This window comes from Budorcas taxicolor, chromosome 20 (assembly GCF_023091745.1).
Source record: "Budorcas taxicolor isolate Tak-1 chromosome 20, Takin1.1, whole genome shotgun sequence".
In the NCBI taxonomy this organism is placed as follows: Eukaryota; Metazoa; Chordata; class Mammalia; order Artiodactyla; family Bovidae; genus Budorcas; species Budorcas taxicolor.
Window position 1 is genome coordinate 17,881,419 of NC_068929.1, and position 23,770 is coordinate 17,905,188.

The window sequence follows — 23,770 nt, forward strand, 5'->3', positions numbered from 1 at the left end:
AATAAATATTCTTGGTCTATGCTCAGCCCTGTGGGGAAATAAAAGCGTACGACCATAAAATAATTAACATTTGCATTTGTCTAACAAGTAATTGTGTTCCCTGGTGGCTCAGAGGATAAAGCATCTGCCTGCCATGCGGGAGACCCAGGTTTGATCTCTGGGTTGGGAAGATCCCCTGGAGAAGGAAATGGCAACCCACTCCAGTATTCTTGCCTGGAGAATCCCATGGACAGAGAAGCCTGGCAGGCTACAGTCCACGGGGTTGCAAAGAGTCGGTCATGAATGAGCGAGTTCACTTCACTTTTTTTAACAAGTAATTAATAATGTTCTTTCATATAATGATATTTAGTTTAATTTACAAAGTGCTCAAGTGGAATATGCATCACAAGCTTAAGTAAGAATCGAATGCAGTTAAGTGTTTATCTGTAGACATGTGATAGTTTCACAATTTATAATTGATATTCTGCTATTAAAGAATCAGTGCAGACATACTCTTTTGATTTTTATTTAAATTAGGTAGGAATTTCCTTTCTTATATATTCTTTGTTGCAATGTACTGTTATATAAAGGTCATGTAGAAGTTTCTTCATGTTGATAATTTCACCAAATTTCCCTGTTCTTATTCTTTTAAATGTTGTCAAGTCCTTTTCTTCTCCTGTATACTTTCAATTCAGTTTCCTAAAATTGAAATTAATCAGTGAAAATACCTTTCAAAGATGCTTTATTACATCTTTATGGTGCATTTATTCATCATTCTGTATTTAGAAAGTTAAAAATAAAAGTATCTGTGAATATCCTGGCAAGTCCTATAAGTGCCTTGAGAGTTTTTGCAAATTCAGCAGGGCCTTGGTCTATTTACCTTGTAAATATCACCATCACCTATCTTTCCACAAGTAGCTCCTCATCTCCTTGATCCCAAATCTTACCTTTGCAGTATTCTGAGTGGCAGGCCCTGAAAATAGACCACAGCTTCACTCTTCAGCCAGGATAGGTGATCAGGCCCAGAGAGCATTTCAGTTCTAAAGTAACTGAATCCCAGGTAGATGAAGAAGGAAAGGGAGACATGCTAACTGGCTACCTACAGACCTCTTCTCAGATTTGTCTCAGATCTGCATACTTTACAAAACTCAAGGTACTTATTTAATGTCTTTTTTTTTTTTTTTTCAAATTGGTCTCATCACCAGGGCCCACAATGGTCACTGCTGTTAGACTGAACTAATATTTTAATCAGATTCAGAGCACTCCAGTAGACCACCGAGTTGTCTTCCCACGAGTCTTTAATAAATAGGGAGTAATAGTGATGTCCCAGCCCTAGAATCTCTGCCTATTTTACTTCTTCACAGGTATTTTCTCATTATACTCTTGTTTAACTTCACTGGCACTGCTTGGCACCGTTGGAATCAGAGCCCAAGAAATCTCTGTCTGTTGTCTTCTGGAAACTATATTACTTCTATATTCTAGGGTAATGACACGATCCTTGAGTTTCTTAACCAATGCTGTAATAGAATGATTTAATCATATACCTCTCTAAGATTAACTACATATGAGCTTTAAAAGCTAATATCTATAGTATTTGAAATGACAGTATCTATTTTATCTCCTGAAAATTGTTGAGAACAGTATTTTGTTTCTCCTTGTCTTTTGCTTTAGTGTTCTGCTCAGTGTGGCCTTGGACAGCAAATGCGGACTGTGCAGTGTCTTTCCTACACTGGACAGGCATCAAGTGACTGTCCAGAAACTAGTCGACCTCCATCAATGCAGCAGTGTGAAAGCAAATGTGACAGTACGCCCATTTCCAGTACTGAAGGTAAGTTCCCCAGTACCTCCCGTACAGGTGGTAAGGGGGCTGTAATCTCTAGTGATTCAACTGTATTGATTTACAGGGTTCAAAGAGCCCCAGAAAACCACTGTTGTAGTGTGTTTTCATACAGCATTTGTGAAAGCTACACATGTACTGGATATATAATCAGGAAACCTAAGTTGTTGTTGTTGTTTTTTTCCAGACTCTTTCACTAACTGTATGACCTTTTTAAGTCACTTAACATTTCTGGAGCTAAGTTTACTTATCTATACAATGAAAGACTGGAATGGAGATAATTTCTAAGGTTCTGTCCAACCTAGCATTTTATGTTTGACTTGTGCTAGAAAGATAGAGATGATTTCTAATGAACCAAGCTTGAAAGTGAAAACTTCTGTTTCTTTTTGGCTGTAACAGTGGATTTCTGCTATTGGAAAGGTTAAAATCCATGCTTGTTACAGATATAATGAAATCATATGTTTGGAACTTCTTAGGTTTCAAATACTAATTTTCTCATTGAAGAAAAATAAAAAAATGTTAGTGTAAAGCTGCTTATATAGGAGGACAATGTCTTCAGACTCTGAAAATTTTCTGTTACATATGGGGAAGTCTCTGTATTAACAGCAGATACCCATCCAAATTCTGAATTTTCTTATATTATATTTAAATGAATGTACTTTGTTTATTCAATCAAGCATCCATTTGAAATCTCCTGAATGCTACTATTTGCAAGGCACTATCACAGAAACTGGAAAGTACAGAGACAACTGTGGCATAGTCAGGAAGTTCATACTGCCTTCTCATATATAAATATCTGAAGCCATGAATTTTAATTATGTCAGAAACCCAGCTATAGGACTCTACTTAAAAAAACAAAAAGATAAAGAGCTCTGCTGACTATAATTTGTTAATATTTATCAAATGAAAATGAAATGGTAATTAATCTATTAAAAAGAGATTGTACCTTTTGATAAAATCTATCTAGTTTGAGGGACATTTTTTAATCTTATTTTTCAATATTTCCATGAGGACTTTCATTTTAGGAAGAGCAAGCATCTTGCATGACAAGATACAGAAAACTTGCATCTTTGCAAGTGGCCCATTTCTTATATCTGAGCAGTATGAAAAGTGTGTTAGTCACTCAGTTGTGTCCGACTCTGTGACCTCATGGACTGTAGCCCTCCAGGCTCCTCTGTCCATGGAATTATCTAGGCAAGGATACCAGAGTGGGGTGCCATTTCCTTCTCTAGGGGATCTTCCCAACCCAGGGATCAAACCCGGGTCTTCTGCATTGCAGGCAGACTCTTTACCATCTGAGCTACTAAGAACCTCCCTAGTGGCTCGATACAGTATGCTTACTATATAGTTTACTGTTGCAAAGAAGTATAGCTTTACCCTACATTAATTAAAAATCACAATTTTAATTTGCAGAATCTCTGGCTGTAATGCCATCTCCTTTTTTCCCTTTGGTAAGGGATAGTCTATAAATCTAGCTTTCCTTTTCTTGACAAGGGCTTAAAAATCTATGACAAACAGAAGTACTTTTCATAGCAAAACTACTTACCTTAAATGATATGAAATTTAAAGATTTCTTTAAGCCTTGCAGCAAACAAATCTTCATCTATTGTAAATTATTGGCAATCAGTCAGTTCATTTGGGTTTGGGGGTCTGTTTTTCAGAGTTGCAAGATAAAATATTAAGGTAGAAGAGAGGATATAACTATCATAGTAAAGTAGGTTGGGTATTATGTTAGGCCCTTTATATTTATTATCCATTATATATATCTCATGTACATAAATATCTATATGTATTATATAATCATGATAACAACCTTTTGAAAGTTGGTATTACTGATGAGGAAACTAACACACAGAGAGAGTGACTTACCCACATTACAAAAGTAGGATGTAGAAGAACCAGGATTTGAACAAAGATTTGGAAGAGCCCTGGGGCATATCATTTTCAACTACATTTATATGCTGTTTGTAATTTACTCTTAAAATCAAGAATTTTAACATGAAAACAGAGCTTCTGATTATCAAGTACAGAGACTTCTGGCATGACTGTCAAAGGATTAAGGCTTAATAATTGTTGAAAGACCTGGCTTTTTGACATGCCCACAATAATGTATGTTGAAGTTATATTTATAACTTTATTTTAGGCCATTTTAGTAATTTCTCCAAACAGTTCTCTACAGTGGATAATTATCATACATAAACTTTGCAGCTGGAGATGTAAGGCTGTTTTTATAGTGAGCAGAATATCTTTTGCAACTGTACTTATTTCTGCCTTAAAAAGATTCTCTTAAAATGGATAGATTTAATCTGATATTTCTTGGATTATTTGGAAAAATACTTCATAGTTATTTCTGTCTGGCCAAATCACCTTTTGATCACCATAATCTGAAGTATGCAGTTAGGACAATATTTTTAGCTTTCTCAGTAAAGGAAATTATTAATCCTGCTAAGTATGACTAATCTTAGAATTGTTACTCCTTAAAGCTGTTGACTCATTTAAGACAGGATAAAATTGGAATTAAAGTAGAAATAATATAGCTGTCATAACTTGTTTTGTGTTCTCCTTAGCTTCCCAATAGCATATATATATTGAGTATATTAAAATGTCTGAAACTATCTGTTCATTCCATGAGAAGCTACTTATTGAATGCTTGCTGTGGCCAGCCTCTGCCATTTATTATGGAAATTCAAATACTCTTGTAAGTTCATAGTCTTACAGGGAAGATACTTCTTTAAAAAAAAAAAAAAGCAAGATGGAATGTGTTATGTGGAGCCATTTACACAAATGCTAAGAGTGCTCACATAAGTGACTAAAAACTTTAATGTTTGGATCAAGGCAAGCTTCATAGACTAAGTGGTCTGTGAGCCAGTTGTAGTTGGAAAAATACAGATGAAACAGTTGATTTAAGTCATAACTTGTCATCCATAGAGGTATGAAATGGGCAGATAATATGGATTTCAAAAGAGAAAAGGCTCTTACATGTAAGTAATATGAGCGTGACCTGATACAGTTTCTGGAAATCAGATCAAGGAGAGAGGAAGTAGCTCTTACAAAGGGGAAACTGGGAGGAAGGTCCAGTTGTGGGGGAAGGTTAACCAGGTCAAGTTCTGGTTAACGCAGGAGGTAAAAGAGGATGCTTTTTTCTACCAGAGTCAGGTTCCCTTGTTTCTTGGAAAAGGGGTTACTTTGGAAGGAATGATGCTAAAGCTGAAATTCCAGTACTTTGGCTACCTCATGCGAAGAGTTGACTCACTGGAAAAGACTCTGATGCTGGGAGGGCTTGGGGGCAGGAGGAGAAGGGGACGACAGAGGATGAGATGGCTGGATGGCATCACTGACTCGATGGACGTGAGTCTGAGTGAATCCAGGAGTTGGTGATGGACAGGGAGGCCTGGCGTGCTGCGATTCATGTGGTCGCAAAGAGTCGGACACGACTGAGCGACTGAACCAAACTGAACTGAGAAGCTAGATCGTCTCTACTCCAAGCAAGACAGAGTAGGACTGAGGAAGATCTGTTGGGAACTAAAAGACCATCTTTCAGTGGGATCTCTATGGGTAACATGAACCACTGATAGAATCTTGATTATTATTTCAACTACTGAAGTTTAGGAGATGGTTCTCCTCCTGGTATCTTATTTTAAAATAATAAAAACTTTCAAACATACAGCAAAGTTGAAAGAAGTTTATAATGAATATCCACCATCTAGATTCTACCATTAACATTTTACTGAACTTGCCTTGTCACATAGAAATCTTATCTGTCCATTTGTCAAGTGATGGTGTTTAAATAATGTGCTTTCCAGGCATCCAACCAATAAATTCATTTAATTTGCAAACATGCCTACCATGTGCCAGCCACTGAGACTACAAAAGATTCCTATCTTCAAAGGAAGCACTGTTTAGTAGGGGTGACAGCATGCAAACAAATAGTTTTTACCATATGGCCAGTACTGTAATAGGGGTAGACAGAAGCTCCCATGAGTACACAGAGGAAGGAGGTATCAGCAGAAGCATCACTGGGCAAGGCACTGGAAGGTGGAATAGTTGGCCGAGAAGATGTTGAGATGCTGGGCATTCCTGGCAGAAGGTGAGTGTGTGCAGTCACAGAGCTGTGGAGTCAAACATAATTCAGTATGGCTGCAGAGGGAGGCAGATGAGCAAGCAGTGGAAATGAGGCTGCAAAGAAAGAGACAGGGACTTGGTTTGGGGGGTTCCTGGATGCAGTGGAAGGAAGGTAAGACTCTATCTACCAGTTCTGGGAACAAGTGAAGGAAATTGGGGAGTGACATACTTAGGCTGGCAAGTGTATAAAGGGGCAGAGGGAAGATAGCCGTGTGTGGGAGAAGAGTTACAAAGTTGTGCTAAGAGCTCAGGCTAGAGATGATGAAGGCTTGAACTCAAACAGATATGGTAAGGATCAAAAAGAGGGCAATGGTGACAATCTAGAAGGCTGGAATGGTGAGGGAGATGGGAGGGAGGTTCAGGAGGGATGGGACATGTGTGTACCTATGGCTGATTCTTGTTGATGTATGACAGAAAACCACAAAATTCTGTAAAGCAATTATCCTTCAAGTAAAAAAAGTAACAAAAAAAGAGGGTAATGAATTGAAAAAAAAAAAAAGAGAGACAAAATAGAAAGGAGAAGAAAAAGACCTTGATGAACCATTGGACATAGGAATGAGAATATGTTGTGGAAGTATTACATATGACTCTCAAGTGTCAGATTTAGGGAACTAGATACTATTAATCATGATAAGGAATTTAGGCATCTATATGGAAATTAAGCACATTAGTCCCCCAAAGCCATAATAAAATAATGGAATTTGAATAAAGTTTTAAAAAATAAAAATAAACAATGGAGAGATTGAAGAAATGGAGGAAGGTTAAGGCAACAAAGGATAGTAAGAGAAAGAGAATCAGAAGTGGAGCATCAAAAAATTTAAAGTAAATGGTGAGCGGGAGCTAGGAAGAAGAAGGAAGATACAATTTACCACATTTAACATCTGCTTTAGCTTTTTATTCCTAAAAACCTTCAGCTAAGAGTAAAGGCATTATAGGCCTGATTTTGACAGACTGCCACTGATGAGGGTAACACCACATTGCTGCTAAGAGTGAATTATAGACACACTGGGTATCACTGCATTTGAAATACTACTCAGAGTACTTTTTTAAACTGCATCTAGCAGCTGAGACTAGCCTACTCAAGCTCACCTGAAATTCTATCCCAAATGCCATTTTATTCACCTTTATGCAGTTTCAGATTCCCTTGTAGTTTACATGGTGAGTCTTTTCAGCTTCTCAATTGCACAAAGCACTCTGTCATCTAGTATATATTGCTGCCAGGTAATGATTCATGGTGTGGAAAGGTGAGCAGGAAAGGTGTGGTTAGTGTACATTGGTTTACCAGACCAGGCTGTCTAACGGTGCCTTTGGCGGGTCTCAGTCTCCCTTAAGTAAATGACTCTGAGCTGCCTAAGCAGCTCCAGCAATCTCCTGAGATCCATGGAACAAAACAGCTACTGAATTTGGGTTTTAAGGTGGCATCTGATATATTAAAATCAATGAAAGGAATGAATGGTGAAGGTCATTTGGACTTTGAGTTCATGCAGGTGAGGAAGACCAGACGGTTTTGTTGCCATTTTAAAGAGCTCATAATCCACCATAACATTCAGGGTCACATTCCTGCTGTCTAGTTTGGAGGGAACCCTGGATTTGTATTGGATCAAAGCACCTCAAGTTGACTGTGGGTGGCATCCAGAGAATAAGACTGGGTAAGAAGAAACCAAGAAATAAAGAGAGAAAGAAATGGCTTAGTCCATGGTAAGGTGGACTCAAAATGAAGTCCCATAGTTGATATTACCTTGCTTTACTAGTAAAAGTCAGTGGACTGTTCCCACTGCAATGAATGCTATCAAATTCCCAAGTAAAACATGTTATTGCATCCTTTTCCAGTTGAATATGTAAAATACCAAGGACTCAAATATAGTTTCGTCAGGAAAAGTATTCTGATTTCACATCCCCTACTCCTAACTCCTGCACCATACATGTACATGCGTAGCCTTTGCCTTTCTCTTCTCACCAGGCTCTGCATCTCCATGGGCTCTTTGACAAAAGTACAGCTGGTTTTACTTTTGTAATCCAAAGGATAGACCCTTAGATGAGAATCATAGCTCTGCTTATTGTGTTCTCCCTCTGAATTTCATCAAGAACTTATAGGCACAGAGAACATGCATTCTCCAGAGAAAAGTCCTGAATGGTCCAACTTGGTCATGGAAGAATATGTCATATGTATCCCAACTCCTCCATTAATAGAACTTAAGCCTGATTTAGGCAGGCTTGGCAGTGTTTTATGAAATAAATATAGGAACACTGCATTTCAGGAGTTGCTTTTATACTCCTTGGGTTAAGTCAAGCCATCAAAGTCATAATGAATCTCAATCCTTTTGCATCCTAAATTCGTAAGCTTATGTTCAGTGTGACTAGTTCAAAATCATATCTTTTAGGTCAGAGTTTTGAAAGATTAATGTAAAGTACCTGGGGAAAAACTATTGGCACATCAATGATAAGTAAACTCATGTGTTGCCTATGAAACAGGTTGTCTAATTTTATTGTTCAACTCTACCAGAACCCAGATTACCAGTGAGACCCACTCCAGCATACCTGGCATGTTACTTAAGATTCTAATAGTGGGTCTAATTCATATCATGAGGCCTAGAAGCTGGCTTTCAGCCCTTGATATATCCCGAAGTCTCTCTGAGAAGAATTTAGAAATAGTCCATAAATTGTCCCTCCAGAAATCTCTCACCATGGGTAAAGTGAAACTTTATTTTTGGGCAGGGAGGTGAGAGGAGATGTAAAAAAAGGAGAGACTAGTTAGGTTCACAAAATATGTCCCAGAAACCACACTAAAAGGACCTCTCACCCTTCTAATAGCCTCAGAAGAAAAAAGAAGAGTGTCTTCTCATTCTCCTCCCCAGAGAGTGCTTAGCTGGTACATGAAGATAGTAGAAGAAAAATATCAGACTCTGTCATCTTAAAATCTTTGACCTGCTAGCTCAGATTCACTGCTTTAAAAGCAGTAGATATAAGTGTATCTGCATGAAGAAAACATGATAGTAAAGACCAGACTTTCAAAGTAGATCAACTACAAAGAGATTATATTACAAAAAGATTCTACCTTAAAAAAAGGATTCCTTTCAGTAGCTTTCCTAGTATAATTGTTTATGTGCAGATTATGTATTACTTGGGTATAGAGAAACCAATTTTTAGATATTTTAGATATTAGCTAGAAATCAATGCCAAATGAGGATCATTCAGAAATCCAGTCAAAACATATTTGTCATTGTTTATTTAAAAATATTTACCCCTTCTCTTGGATGGCAGAGCAGACCTCCTAATAATGATGTCCCCAAAGATTGACTTATCAGGGTTATCAGCCAAGAATAAGTACTGACAGGCAGAAACTCTTTTGCATTAAGATGAGAAGAATGCTGCCAAATAGAGTGGTTTTGGAATCAGACAAACCTGAGTTCTGGTCCCACTGCTTAGACCAACCAGCTGTGTGACACAGAATGAGTTTTGTATGTAGCCTTTTTGAGCCTCAGATTTTCCATCTGTGTAAAGTTGACAGTTTATTTACTTAAAATGATTGTTGTTTAGTCGCTAAGTCATGTCTGACCCTTTTGCGACCCCACGGACTCTAGTCCACCAAGCTCTTCTGTACATGGGATTTGCCAGGCAAGAATACTGGAGTGGATTACCATTTCTTTCTCCAGGGGATCTTCCCCACCCAGGGATCGAACCCACATCTCCTGCATTGGCAAGTGGATTCTTTACCACTGACCCATCAGGGATGCTCACTTAAAATGATTAAATATATATAAATATGTAAAACTGCCTAAGTCAATATCTGGCATAAAGGAAGCACTTGATAAATTATTTTTAGTGTTATCATTACTAGATTAATCTCTCATAGACTTAAAAGACAAAGAATGAAAGACTGGTCATTGGTTGATCTTCTTTGATGAGCAGGTTTTCACCTCTCTGAAGACCAGTTTTTCCAGTGTAGGTAGTCCCTAGGCATCACTATGAAAAAGCTAGTGGAGGTGATGGGATTCCAGCTGGGCTATGTCAACTGCTAAAAGATGATGCTGTGAAAGTGCTGCACTCAATATGCCAGCAAATTTGGAAAACTCAGCAATGGCCACAGGACTGGAAAAGGTCAGTTTTCATTCCAATCCCAAAGCAAGGCAATGCCAAAGAATATTCAAACTACTGCACAATTACACTCATCTCGTGCACTAGCAAAGTAATGCTCAAAATTCTCCAAGCCAGGCTTCAACAGTATGTGAACTGAGAACTTCCAGATGTCCAAGTTGGATTTAGAAAAGGCAGAGGAACCAGAAATCAAATTGCCAACATCTGTTGGATCATAGAAAAAGCAAAAAAATTCCAGAAAAAACATCTACTTCTGCTTTATTGACTACACCAAAGCCTTTGACTGTGTGGATCACAATAAACTGTGGAAAATTCTTCAAGAGATGGAAATACCAGACCACCTTATCTGCCTCCTTAGAAATCTGTATGCAGGTCAAGAAGCAACAGTTAGAACCACATGGAACAACAGACTGGTTCCAAATTGAGAAAGGAGAATGTCAAGGCTGTATATTGTCACCCTGCTTATTTAACTTATATGAAGAGTACATCATGCAAAATGCCAGGCTGGATGAAGCACAAGCTGGAATCAAGATTGCTGGGAGAAATATCAATAACTCAGATATGCAGATGACACCACCCTTATGGCAGAAAGTGAAGAGGAACTAAAGAGCCTCTTGATGAAAGTGAAAGAGGAAAGTGAAAAAGCTGGCTTAAAACTCAACATTCAAAAAATGAAGATCATCACATCTCATCCCATCACTTCATGGCAAACAGATGGGGAAACAGTGCAAACAGTGACAGACTTTATTTTCTTGGGCTGCTCCTTGAAGAAAAGCTATAACAAGCCTAGACAGAATATAAAAGCGTAGACATTACTTTGCTGACAAAGGTCCATCTAGTCAAAGCCATAGTTTTTCCGGTAGTCATGTATGAATGTGAGAGCTGGACCATAAAGAAAGCTGAGTGCCAAAGAATTGATGCTTTCGGACTGTGGTGTTGGAGAAGCCTCTTGAGAGTCCCTTGGACTGCAAGGAGCTCCAACCAGTCAATCTTAAAGGAAATCAGTCCTAAATATTTATTGGAAGGACTGATGCTGAAGCTGAAGCTCCAGTACTTAGGCCACTTGATGTGAAGAACTGACTCATTGGAAAAGACCCTGATGCTGGGAAAGTTTGAAGGCAGGAGGAGAAGGGGATGATAGAGGATAAGATGGTTGGATGGCATCACCGACTCAATGGACAAGAGTTTGAGCAAACTCTGAGAGTTGGTGATAGACAGGGGAGCATGGTGTACTGCAGTCCATGGAGGTCACAAACAGTTGGACACAACTGAGCAACTAAACTGAACTAAAGCAATCCCTAGAAGGTAAAACCATAACATAGGAATGGAATCTCCCTCAGGGCCCCTTCTTCATGGGAGCCCCCTGCACTCCATCAATATTGACTGTCCTTCCATAGCCCAAGAATCACCATTTTATATCTCATCAAGGCCCATTATCTGCTTGGCAGTCTTCAACCCTGGTACTTACCCCAGATCTCTCCTCACCTCATCATAATTTACCTGCTCTCTCTCAAAATCTTATTGTTAATTTACTTATGTATGCCAGTGAAGAGCCTATATATTTTTGACAGGAATCCCAGAGAAACAATCCAGGATGGTTGCTCCCAAATGTGTTATTGGTAGCAGTAATGAGAGCTGATAAACTGAGTGCTCACTCTTGTGCCAAGTCACACATGTGCTGTAGATGTTACCTCATATAAACTTCACAACATCCTGTGAGCTTCATTTCACAGATGAAGAAACTCAGGTTTAGAGAGATGAAGTCACTTGGCCAAGGACAAACAAAATACTGGGAAGAGGCAGTGCCGGAATTCACCCCTGGATCTGCCACTGTCACCAGTGATACTCTCAGATCCTGGAATGTCCCTGCCTCCCTAAGCTTGATCCTGCTCCTAGGACCCAAATGAATTCCTGCTTTCAATTAAGTTACTTGGAATCAAGTTATTGAGAACTAACTTAGAAGAGGTGTTGGAAAGTTCACAGGGAGACACCCTGGCAGTGGGCCTCAGGCTGCCCCTAGACTAGACACTGCTCTGGCCTAAGGGCTGTGCTGGGACCTTTGTGTGTGAAGGGGGCTTCTCATTTCTAGCCCCTACCTAAGGAGCTGAATCCTGAACATTTTATTTGTAATGGCCTGAATGGGTGGCTGGAGGGGTGGTTGGAGGAAGAAACAATTTATGAATATTTTGTTTTATTCATTATCTTCTATTGAATCAAATTCTAAAGTCTAAATCTAAAAGAAAAATCTGTAAATTTTCTTGTATTTTGCTCATCTCAGAATTTTCCTGGTTCAGAAACTCTTCAACAATGGAGTAATGAACCTCCCAATAAAGTTACACCTCAGGAAATATTCTTCTTTGTCTTCAAACTGACTTGTGTCTGTAGGACAGCATTTTCTAAGTAGTAATCTAAGTATCGCATCCTTGTTGAGAAATTCAGAGCACAACGTACTTGTCATCAGGTGGTAAAAGGTAATGATAACTAATAGTAGTAATAGTAATTCAGTATTTTACACTTACTGAGAGCCAATAACCATTCTATGCACTGTGCTAGGCAAAAATCATTGGCTACACATGCTACATGTGGGAGTGGGAACAGTCATCTTTCCTATTCACAGGTGAGGATGCTTAACCTCTTAGGCACAGAGAGGTTAGGAAATTTGTTCTGAGTCATAAAGTTTGTAAATAGAAAGCTGGTCTTAAATCCAAGTAGTCTGACTACTAATTTTATTTCCTTGTACTGATAAAAGAGCCAGTCCTCCTCTATCCATTTATCAACTAAATCATTTTTATATTTTGGCAAAGAAGATGAAAGCCAAAGTTTATTTGGAACCTAAAGCAGTCACACCAAAACCCTGTTATAGTGCGTGAGAGTGATGGTCTCCACTGGAGGGCTTCCCCATTAGGATGGTGTTTTGAAATTAAAGATGAGTGATATTGTATCAGCTTTCCTCATCCTTTCAGTTCAGTTCAGTTGCTCTTTGTGACTATTTGCAACCCCATGCACTACAGCATGCCAGTCCTCCCTGTCCATCCCCAACTCTTGGAGTTTACTCAAACTCACGTCCATTGAGTCAGTGATGCCATCCAATCATCTCATCCTCTGTCATCCCGTTCTCCTACCGCCTTCAATCTTTCCCAGCATCAGGGTCTTTTCCAGTGAGTCAGCTCTTTGCATCAGGTGGCCAATGTATTGGATTTTCAGCTTCAGCATCAGTCCTTCCAATGAATATTCAGGATTGATTTCCTTTAGGATGGACTGGTTGGATCTCCTTTCAGTCCAAGGGACTCTCAAGAGGCTTCTCCAACACCATAGTTCAAAAGCATCAATTCTTAGGCACTCAGCTTTCTTTACAGTCCAACTCTCACATTCATACATGACTACTGGAAAAACCATAGCCTTGACTAGAGGGACCTTTGTTGGCAAAGTAATGTCTCTGCCTTTTAATATGCTGTCTAGGTTGCCTCATCCTTTATGCTTAGCTTTTCTCATCATTTTAATAACTTCGCTATCCTGATAATATATTCCTCTAGGTAACACTGATACAACCTTTTTTGTACAACACAAAACAAAAATATTCTTTTTTATGACAAATATACAACACAAAAATATCCTTAGCCTAAACTTTTTGGGTTACTTTTCACTGATCATGACAGAGAAGAAAAAGCATAACAAGTGACCTCCAAATTAAAATATATGGAGATACTTTCACCTCAAATTCAAACTTGATTCACCAAATATCTGATTTTTTCACTGCAAAGTTTAAAGAAATTTTTAATGTCTCTCCTATCTTTTTTCAGCCAAAACTTAAAATTTATTGAGAATCTTAGTATAGAAAGTTTCTATTCAAATTTCTAACAATTATTCTCTTTGAAAATCAGAACTCAAGGGATTTCTATGGTGGCAGAGCTTATGCTTTCAGAAGATTAAAGGCTACAGTTTAAAATGTTAAGTCTTTCACTGAAAAAGCCTTGAAAGTGAGATCAATAAAATTGTTACCTTACTTTTTAATAATAATGACTAGAAATTTTTCCATTTCTTTGCATTTAATTTACCATGTTTATCATATGGCTTATGTACCATGCATATGATCTCTTGAACCTTAGTGGATTTATGAAGCCAAAGAAAAAAACAGGCAAGTAAAGAAACAACTTTGTTCTGTTGCACTGAACATTTCCCAGTGTTCTGCCTGATTCTAATTATCTTAAACAATTTACCCAGGATGCTTCAGTATAACCACCTGGAAAAATGAGGGTGGAACGTTGATTCTGGGAGGCATATGGAAATTTAATTACTAGATTTACAAAGTATTTTAAAACCCCCAGATAAAATTGACCAGAGAACTGGAGAAGAATATCTTCATTAGCAATAGTGGGGTTATATGGAATGGTGGAGGTTTCTGAGACTCAAAAGCCTGTGTCTATTTTTCTACACTGGCCCCTCAGCCCCATCTTCTACAACCAGCTTCAAGGGGAAGTGGAGAAAGAATCATTTATTCACCTTCTGGCTGTAAGAACTGCAGATTTCAACTATGGCAGTTCTAGCACTGAGGAGAAAACACACATAGGAAAAAAGAAGGCCATGTCTCACTTCCAAATTAAAAAAAGACATTTCTACATGTTTCCATAACCCACAGACTGCTGCCATTTGAGGCCAACCCCCTCCAAGTTTTCCTCTTTGTCTAGTGTAGTTGCTAAATCTAGGCCACTGTCAGCAGTCCTTTTCATTCACCCAGGCCCATCCCCACACCCCACAGATGCAGAGATTCTCTGGAGACATGTGTACTCTGGTATCAAACAATGCAACTCATGTTTGATTTTGGATAACCTTGCACTGCTGAATAAAATAACCCTTGAGAAAGAAGCAATAAAAGCACTGTAAGAAAAATGACTCATGTTTCCAAGCTGTCTAAAGTGATCACTTATCCCAACAAATGGTAATTCTTTCAAGACACAGTGGGCATGCACCATACTTATAAAAGTCTGGGAGAAAAGCCTTGCAAATCATTTTTTTTTAAATTCGTGTTAAAATGTATCAAAAGAATATTTCTGGTAGGGTGTACCAGACAGGGTATGCTTGAAAACAAAAACCACATGGATGTGAAAGCCAAGGTGCATTGGCCCAGGGAGGCAGCGGGCTGGGGTGGGGGTGGGGTCTCTGCAGAATATCCAAGCTTATTGTTTAGGTACTTGTTTATGTGCCTCTAATTGTTTTCCCTTTTCTTCCCCCACTGGTTAGAGTGCAAAGATGTGAACAAAGTGGCTTATTGCCCACTGGTGCTGAAGTTCAAGTTCTGTAGTCGAGCATACTTCAGACAGATGTGTTGTAAGACCTGCCAAGGACACTGACCCACGGAAAGCCAGAGAGAGCGCCTTGTCATTTCATCGTGGAAATGTATCCATCACAGAGAGCCACCCAGAGGAAGAGGATTGATGTCGTTGCAAATGCATTACCCTGTGGAAAACGTAACCACTGGTCAGCCCTAGCTGACAGGATTTCAATATTATTTTAACTTCTGTGAAGTGGGATTTATTGATCCAAAGTGCTGGACACGGTAGTAGGAGGGAATGCCAGATTGGAGAGATCCAAACAACGCAGGGAGACTTGCTTACTGTGGAACCTTTGTGTTCTTTCGAGTAAATCCAATAGCCTGTTTACCTCCTTGGACCATTAAGATAATTTTTATTATGGACTTAGCAATGACACTGAATCCATTTGTGTTTAAAACTGTTTAAAATGTAGCTGTTTTGGTCAACTATGGAAGTAAAGAAGATTCAGAAATCTTAAGTCATAGCTTAAAAATATTTACTATACTTTATCTCACTACAACAGCACCACAATTTAAATTCTAAAATGGGCTTTGAACTGTAATTTAAGGAGCAATTATAAATCAGAAGTAATGAAAGTTTGTATTATTTTTCTTCATTCCACTTAATTTCCTTAGGAATAATCCCCCTGTTCTGAACACTGCTGTGAGCCATATATAAACTATATTAAACTGAACAATAATGAAGGACTTAGTTTAAAGCAGTGCATCAGTTACTGCAGCTGTGCAAGTCTATAAATTCACTGCTAAAAGACTGTGGCCAACTTGCCATTGTGCAAGTGAAGCTGAGATTTCCATTAAAACTTTAAGAGAAAAACATTTCAATTTCATGCAGAAGCAGACCTGGGGTATGGTAGAGACTGAAGTACCAGGCCTTTTGCTGCCAGCACACAGGCTGCCTCAGTTCTTATTTGAGTCACCCCAACTCACTCATGTTTACATCCTCTCCAGCCACAGACCGGCTTCTGCCCTGTTGGATCGTTGCATATGCATGCTGAGCTTGCTGAGATGATACCATGCAAAAGACAGACTGGCTCGGTGACAACCAGGCAGACCCTTTTGCTGACAATTACAATGGGTTCCAGATGTCCCTTCTTTGATATGGCAGAAGGGCATTTATTTATATAAGAGCAAGTGTGTGTGTGTATGTGTGTGTGTGTGTGTGTGCAGGCGCTTTTGAGTGTGTGGGTAGATGAGTGTGCTTGCACATAGATGTGCTATTTCTGTGAGTTCTAAGGTAGGCAAGGGACAATAACCAAAGAAGAAAAACTCATGAAGACTAGAGATTATAAAGCATCATTTAAATAGTCACCTAACCAAGGATTTTGTATTTTTTATGGATACTCTGAATGGCAATTAAATGTGAAATCCAATTTCTTGGGTAGCTCAAATTCTAGAATCAAATCCACCTAAATTAAATTGACTAGCTCACATTTTCCCTGTCCACAAGTTTCACATCATGCTCATCAAAAAGATTTGACAGTGAGATTTTTTAAGAAGAGAAACAAAAAGAGGGTACTTGCTTATATGAATATGTTGTACTTGAACACTTGCAGCAGGATCTTGACGAATGTGTTTTGTGTCCAAAACACGTGTGCACCATGCGACACCAACACCTCAAACTCAAACCAAATGGCTACTTTGCAAGATACTACTTGCAGTTAAAGAGTGTGTTTGACTTCAATCATCACTGTGCTCTGAAACGACCTCTCAGGTGTATCACATACACCATGACCTAAGAGTGGTTGATTAGGTTTTTCAGAAAGGAAGAGAAACTCATATTCTTCAAAAACCAAACTAGATGTCAGGTTTGCTGTGGACAGTCAGCCTGGGACGTTTGTTGCTCTGCATGCTCAGTCATGGTCATCTGTCTCCTCGCCTGCCTTCTCTCTCAACACCACAGCTCACATCCCCGAGTTTCCAGAGAGAGCTATTGACAGTGGGCGAAAGTGGCCAGCGCGTCTATCTCTGCTGCCTTGGAAGACAGCCCAAGTGCCACCTCGGCCATTCAGTGAAGGGCAGGCAGCCCACAAGCACTGACTTCCTTTGGGCCCTTGCAAAGAGCAGTTAACTCGGTGCTAACGTGCCTGGTGAAATAAAATAAACCAACAAAGGATAGGTGGTTTCTGTGGCACCTTTTAGACATAGGTTTGCTGTCAGGATCTGCTTTTTTCCAACGTAAATACCAGCTTATGTTTTTATTTTAAGAATATTTCTTACGTTACTGACTAGAGGCTCCTTTCCCTCTCACCCAGGAACTAACATTGTGAGGGCTGTAACCCTGAGCCCCGTGCAGCACCCCAACTGGTGCTAGAAAGGAGGGTAGCCATGTCCCTCTGGGGGGTGTGCAGCGGCAAGGCCAGGGGGCAGAGAGCACCTGGAAACAGCATCAGATTACTTTCTGGAAAGATCCAAACACAGAGTATATACAACAGAACTAAACTTTCAATTGGCCTCGAATTTATACCTGACTGAGAAAGTCTTATTCCCTAGCACATCGCAACATTGCTGCTGCTCTCTCATCCATCACGTAGCTGCATGATGCCCTATTCCTAAATATTAACAGTAGGATTGTCTGTGGAAGCTGAGCCACCCTGCCAGGCCCTCCAAAAGGAGTGAGCTATGTAGGCTACTCAGAGAAGCCTAAGGAAACTGGTACCCCATGACTGAGAGAAGTATCTGCCACTGCATAGAGACCCACCAAAAAAGGCAAGGTAAGCGTAGCCAACTGACTCCCTGAACAGTCCATTTCATTAGGAATTTTATTATTTGAGTGAATGTCACATAGGTATCCTTAATAATACAGAATGAAATTACCTTTGTATTATTGTGATTAGTTGTTGCTTATTTTATATTCAGTATTAATGTGGTACACTGTTACTTTTTTTTTTTTTGCTTTGTAAATTATATTCTAATTTATTGCCATGTTTCCTAACACTTGTTCTACATTCAGTCTCCTGCTTGTAATGAAAATGAAAAAGTCATTGTAACACTTGATGGAGTGAAATTCCACACCAGGCACAGATTTTTTTAACATAGATAATTTAGTAAAAATAAAAATTCAGCTTGTGAGAATGATTCAGATGAAAGTTGTCTATTCCCTGAAAAGCTGGTGTTAAACTCACGGTAGGAGAACTCTCTCCCATGCAATACCATACTGCAGTGAAAGTGAAATGAAGTGTTAGTCACGTCTGACTCTTTGCAACCTTATGGACTGGAGCCCGCCAGGCTCCTCTGTCCATGGGATTCTCCAGGTGAGAATGCTGGAGTGGGTAGCCGTTCCCTTCTCCAGGGGATCTTCCCAACCTAGGAATCAAACCCAGGTCTCCTGCACTGCAGACAAGATTCTTTACCGCCTGTCACCAAGGAAGCCCCTACATCATCTAAATTTTCCAGGAAGTGTCTGGATTGAGATAACTTGTTGAATTCTTTTTTCTTTTTTTGGCCACCCCGTGAAGAATGCAGGATCTTAGTTCCCTGACCAAGGATTAAACCCACACCCCCAGCAGTGGAAGTGCAGAGTCTCACTGCTGGACTGCCAGGGAAGTCCCACTTGTTGCCTTCTTATTACCGTCCTCAGAGATTACATCTACTTGTATGTCAGTAACATCTAAATGCAAGGCCTCAGTTATTTCTAGTGGGGCTATATCCCTAGATGCCACCAGCCAGCTGTTCTAAGGCCAGAAGGGAAGTCAGATTGGCCACTGCCACGTAACTTCAGTCACATGGCCCACAACTCTTTTGCCCTCTCCTTTTTGCCTTCGATGTAAACTCTTTAGTATAGACACAAGGTATTTCATTGTAGAAAGGGTGCTGAACAAAGAATTCATGCTTGAATGGTTTTTCTATTCATATTTGACTAGAAACAACACAATAAGCATACTTTGCCACTTTCAGACATTTCCTCTTAGGCTGAGCCACTTTGCTGAACGGAGGGATCCTATCATATGGAAAGGCAACAGTTAATATGAAGCTTAGCAGCTAATAAGTTGTCCCTCCTGCATTCTTAGCTGTTTCAGTACTTTCATAATGACAGCTTCATCAATTACATTTAAAAATGTGCACTGTCCAAAACATGTTTGTGCTTTAATCCACTCACTCGCATATCCCTCCCCCCACACATTCAATTGTATACATTAGAAGGAATCAAGTAAGGTGATAGATAGTCCTGGGGGGTGCTTTCTCAAGGTCATTTTAGGAGCCAAAAATGGTAAAGTATTATGAATGCTCAGTTAATAAGAATACCCTGGCACCAACTATTTCAATCTCCCACTGCATTTGCAAAGGGTAATTCTACTACTATGGGTCAGGGAGGGGGAATACCAACCAAGAAATAAGTCTTGCTTTAGCTTTGATTCCTCAGATTCAAATCTGTCTTTTCATATACAGTTGTTTTCAAGCTTCTGTTTAAATGTTTCTCTCCCAGTGAAATACGTAGCTGTCACTATCTTGCCTAGGGCACTGACCTCAAGGACAGTCAGGCTCTCTAAAGATTTTGCCACTGGAGAAGGCAATGGCACCCCACTCCAGTACTCTTGCCTGGAAAATCCCATGGATGGAGGAGCCTGGTGGGCTACAGTCCATGGGGTCGCTAAGAGTTGGACACAAATGAGCGACTTCACTTTCACTTTTCACTTTCATGCATTGGAGAAGGAAATGGCAACCACCCACTCCGGTATTCTTGCCTAGAGAATCCCAGGGACGGGGGAGCATGGTGGGCTGCTGTCTGTGGGGTCACACAGAGTCGGACACAACTGAAGCGACTTAGCAGCAGCAGGAGGAACAGTAGGACCCTTCAACCTTATGCTCCAAGAGGCCAGGTGACATTTTTTTCAAGTAAATTAGGGAGAAAGTTGGGTATTGATCTTCATAACAAAAATACGTGAATTTGTGTGGCAAGGGTAAGATGCATTACTTTTAAAAGAAGGGAAAAGAAATGTAATTCAAGGGGAAAAAAAAAAAGTCATAGCCCAGAAGGACTGGAAAACTCTAAATAAGTGGTCACAGAAAAGAGACCACTCACTGAATAAAAAAAGTGACAGATTATTTTTGCAATTCTGTCTCATTCATATCATCAGAATGTGTGGACTAAATTAACACATGGTTTTAAAAAAAGCAGCTGTTCACAATGGTTTTGTGCCTTAGACTTCAAAACCTCAGGCTGGAACTTAAAAGGAAAATGGTCTTTTCTCCCATTTCTTTCTCAGAGGGTTATTTCTAGCTTTGTTCATCCCTCATTTCATCCACAGATGATATCTGAGGCCGGAAATGGAACAGTGGTTTGAGGGCTGGCTCTGCTCTGTGGAGCAAACCAAGGTTATGCCCATATTGTCTCTTGGTCAGTGGCTTTCCTTAGCACACTGAAAGCCTTGAATTCTATAGGTGCTTCTTAAATTTTTGGCTTGAATACCTTACCTTACCAAGAGGTTTCACATAAAAAGGGGCAAGCCCTCCTAGAACTCGTAGTGCTTCTTCAGATCAGTGGTTCAAAAAGTTGGTGGCGTCCACCAGCCCAAGACTGACGCAATTCTTGGGAGGCCTGCTCTGTGGCCCTGGCAAGGGCAGTTGTGGATAGCAGGCTACTGAATGCACTCAGAGAGCAGCAACTATAAGATGACGCTCCTGAAATCCCAAGCAAACATGGCCACAGGAAGTTCGATTCCGGGCCAGTTGTGCCACTGTGTCTGGAGATTGGCATTAGCCATAGGCGTTCATTTATATCAGTATTTGCTGAGGCCCTATTGTGACCAGGTTCTGTGCTAGGCACTTAGCCTATGCTGTCCCGGGCAATGTTCTCTCAACAAACCTGTGAGGACAATACTGTCGATCCCCATTTACAGATGCCAAAACTGAGGCTCAGAGATGTTGAGTAAGTTACAAATAGTCACAGGCCAGTAAGGAAGTGTCACTTCTTTGGCATATAGAAGGGAGCTGCCTGGCCCACCTCTGAGACAAGGAAGCTGGGAAGGAAGCTCCTCTACCAAAGAGAAAACATCACCAGAGGCGATGGGGTCCTACTTCCTGGGAAGCAGTGGGCCCAAGGCCATGAGAGGGGCCTCAGGGGTCACCGAAGGGTAAACTTTGGGCTCCTGTCTGGTAGGTGGTGGTGTTCACTCTGAAAATTCCTATGTCTGGTGACAAAATTACAGGTGGGGACCAGAAGTGGTTTCTGAGCATGTGGTTAGATTTCGTGGGAAGAGGAGGAGAAGGAAGGTCAAAGACACTGGAGGATGTGGCAGCAGCCAAGCAACATGAAGGCTGTCACTGCTCCTGAAACGTCCTGTTTGGAACCACGGAGCCTGTCCCTGCCTGACAGCCCCCAACGCCAGTTCCAGACGTGCCAGATGGCCTTGCTGACCTGCATCCACTCAGTTGGAGCAGAATGAGTCCTGTGTTGGCTTTGGGGTAAGTTTTGAAGGAAGGTGGGATTCTCTGTGTTTCAGTCAGAGCAGGACCATAGGGACTGGAAAGCCCAGGCCATGGGGCTGTTGCCAGGAAGCGCATTCTTTGACCTTCTGTGGTGGGTCCACAGAGTGGAACCAGGTGTTCTTTCAGCCTATGCCAGAATGTATTGGCTGTCCGACTGGCCACCTGCCTCCACCCCACCGACAGGGCTTTTGGCTGGCCCTCTACCAAACAGCTGTGCTGGGAGCCACAGGTGGCCGCCCACGCTTGTGCCCAGGCCAGCAGCTGCATTGGCCTGACTCAGCCTGGCAAGATGGACCTCATGCGCCTCTGCCCTCCACCCCAGCTCCTCCCCAAACCAGGTCACTCAACAGGCTGCGGAGAAGGAAAACCAAAGTGTACATGCACTGAGGAATTGCTTTTGTGATCCAAAGGCGAGCAAAAAGCATGCTGTTCTCTTCACCTTCTTTCAATATCATCAACTTTGGTATTTTATTTTTAACCATTCAAATCCAATATAAATGAATCAACATTTAGTTCCTGTTTGTTGCTTATGTTGTTGTTAGAATAAAAAAAACCTTCCTGATGCTTTGTATCTATACAAATATAAAGGCAAAGGAGGATGATGTCCAAGTTAAAAGAGATAATGTGTACTTATTATCTAGATAGTAGTAAAAATGGCTTGATATTTTTTAAAAAAACACTCCCGGAAGTGACTAAAATGTGAATTTGAATTAAAATGGGTAGGGGAAAAAAGTTCTCACAGCTGACCTAAATGCAATAAAGACGAATTTAAGAGCTCTAAACTTTGAAACAGAGAAAAAGTAAAATTGAGAAAGTAAATACATTTTATTTTGAGATTTAAAAGAGGAAGCGTATGTTGAAATTATGAAACAAGATAATAACCTGGAGCAGACACATTTAGCTTTCAGGATTTTCTGAATGTAGGCTGGGTCATGAAGATGTTATTATTTACTGTGCCAGGAGCCAAGTCCCCACCAATGTGGGAAGCTCCTGCTGAAGGGAAGGAGGAGAGGCCCCACTGTTTCATTTTTTCCCATATTTAATCTCAACTGCAGAAACTACATGTACCAGCTATCTCCTATGTCTGGCTTTTAAAATCAATACCTTAGAACTTAACTCTCCAAATGAGTGCTATTCCCTTCCATGTAATCATTGGAGATCACTCTATACTCATCCTAAGAGCAAAATCATCACTCAAAGCTGTCTTAAATTGCTTGTTTAGACTATCTCCCCGAGTAAGATGGATTTGATTTTTACAAAATTTCAAAACCAGATCTGATGAGTAATTTGCATATAATCATTTTGGCTACAAATATCTTCTGTCTTACAAATTGACCCTGGGTGATACCACAAAAACAACTGCAAATATGCTTTGAGCAAGTGACCTTTATGAAGGATTTCACTCATTTGGGTGCAAAAGTGCTGGTGTTTTGTCTAAAAATTATTGGCATTACTTTATAATCCAATTTAAGACTGATATAATACATGCTTTTGCTAAATGTCCCTATTTCTACTTCTAAAATTAGCTGAAACCTGGACCACCTAACCTGATGTGTTATCTGTTAGGGAGAAGAAAGATCTCTGACCTCTTAGAATTGAGTTAACTCTTAAATACAGGAAGCAGAACCACTTCTCAGACCCTGGAGGTTAGCACACAGCTGTCTTTTCAGGATTCCCTTCCAGAGGGCTAATTAACCAAGGTCTATCAGCACCACTAGCAAAGCTGCCGCCAAGTGTGCAAGACTTGGTGCTCTGCTTCCTCACCATTGGGATATGCCACAAGTTTACACAACTGTCTGTGTGTTGCATTCCTGCAGCTCAAGTCATTTCCCATTTTCTTAAATGGTAATTTCAAAATGAGCCTTGTCCTCTGAACTGAATTGGCTGCATGTGGGGCTGACAAGCCAACACTGAGTGTCTTCTCCCTTAGTCTGCCTCTCTCCTAGAGTTTTCAAGGAAGTTGTTAATGATGTGTAAACAGA

General features: G+C 40.2%; 1 protein-coding gene across 1 annotated transcript in view; it reads left to right on the top strand.

Moving 5' to 3' along the window:
- ADAMTS6 (ADAM metallopeptidase with thrombospondin type 1 motif 6) overlaps positions 1–15,381 on the top strand; it is a 275,958-nt gene extending 260,577 nt beyond the window's left edge. The window contains exons 23-24 of the mRNA XM_052659189.1: positions 1,651–1,807; positions 15,272–15,381. Of these exons, the coding sequence (XP_052515149.1) occupies positions 1,651–1,807; positions 15,272–15,381 (267 nt within the window). The remainder of the gene's footprint in view (positions 1–1,650; positions 1,808–15,271) is intronic.
- The last annotated feature ends 8,389 nt before the right edge of the window (positions 15,382–23,770 follow it).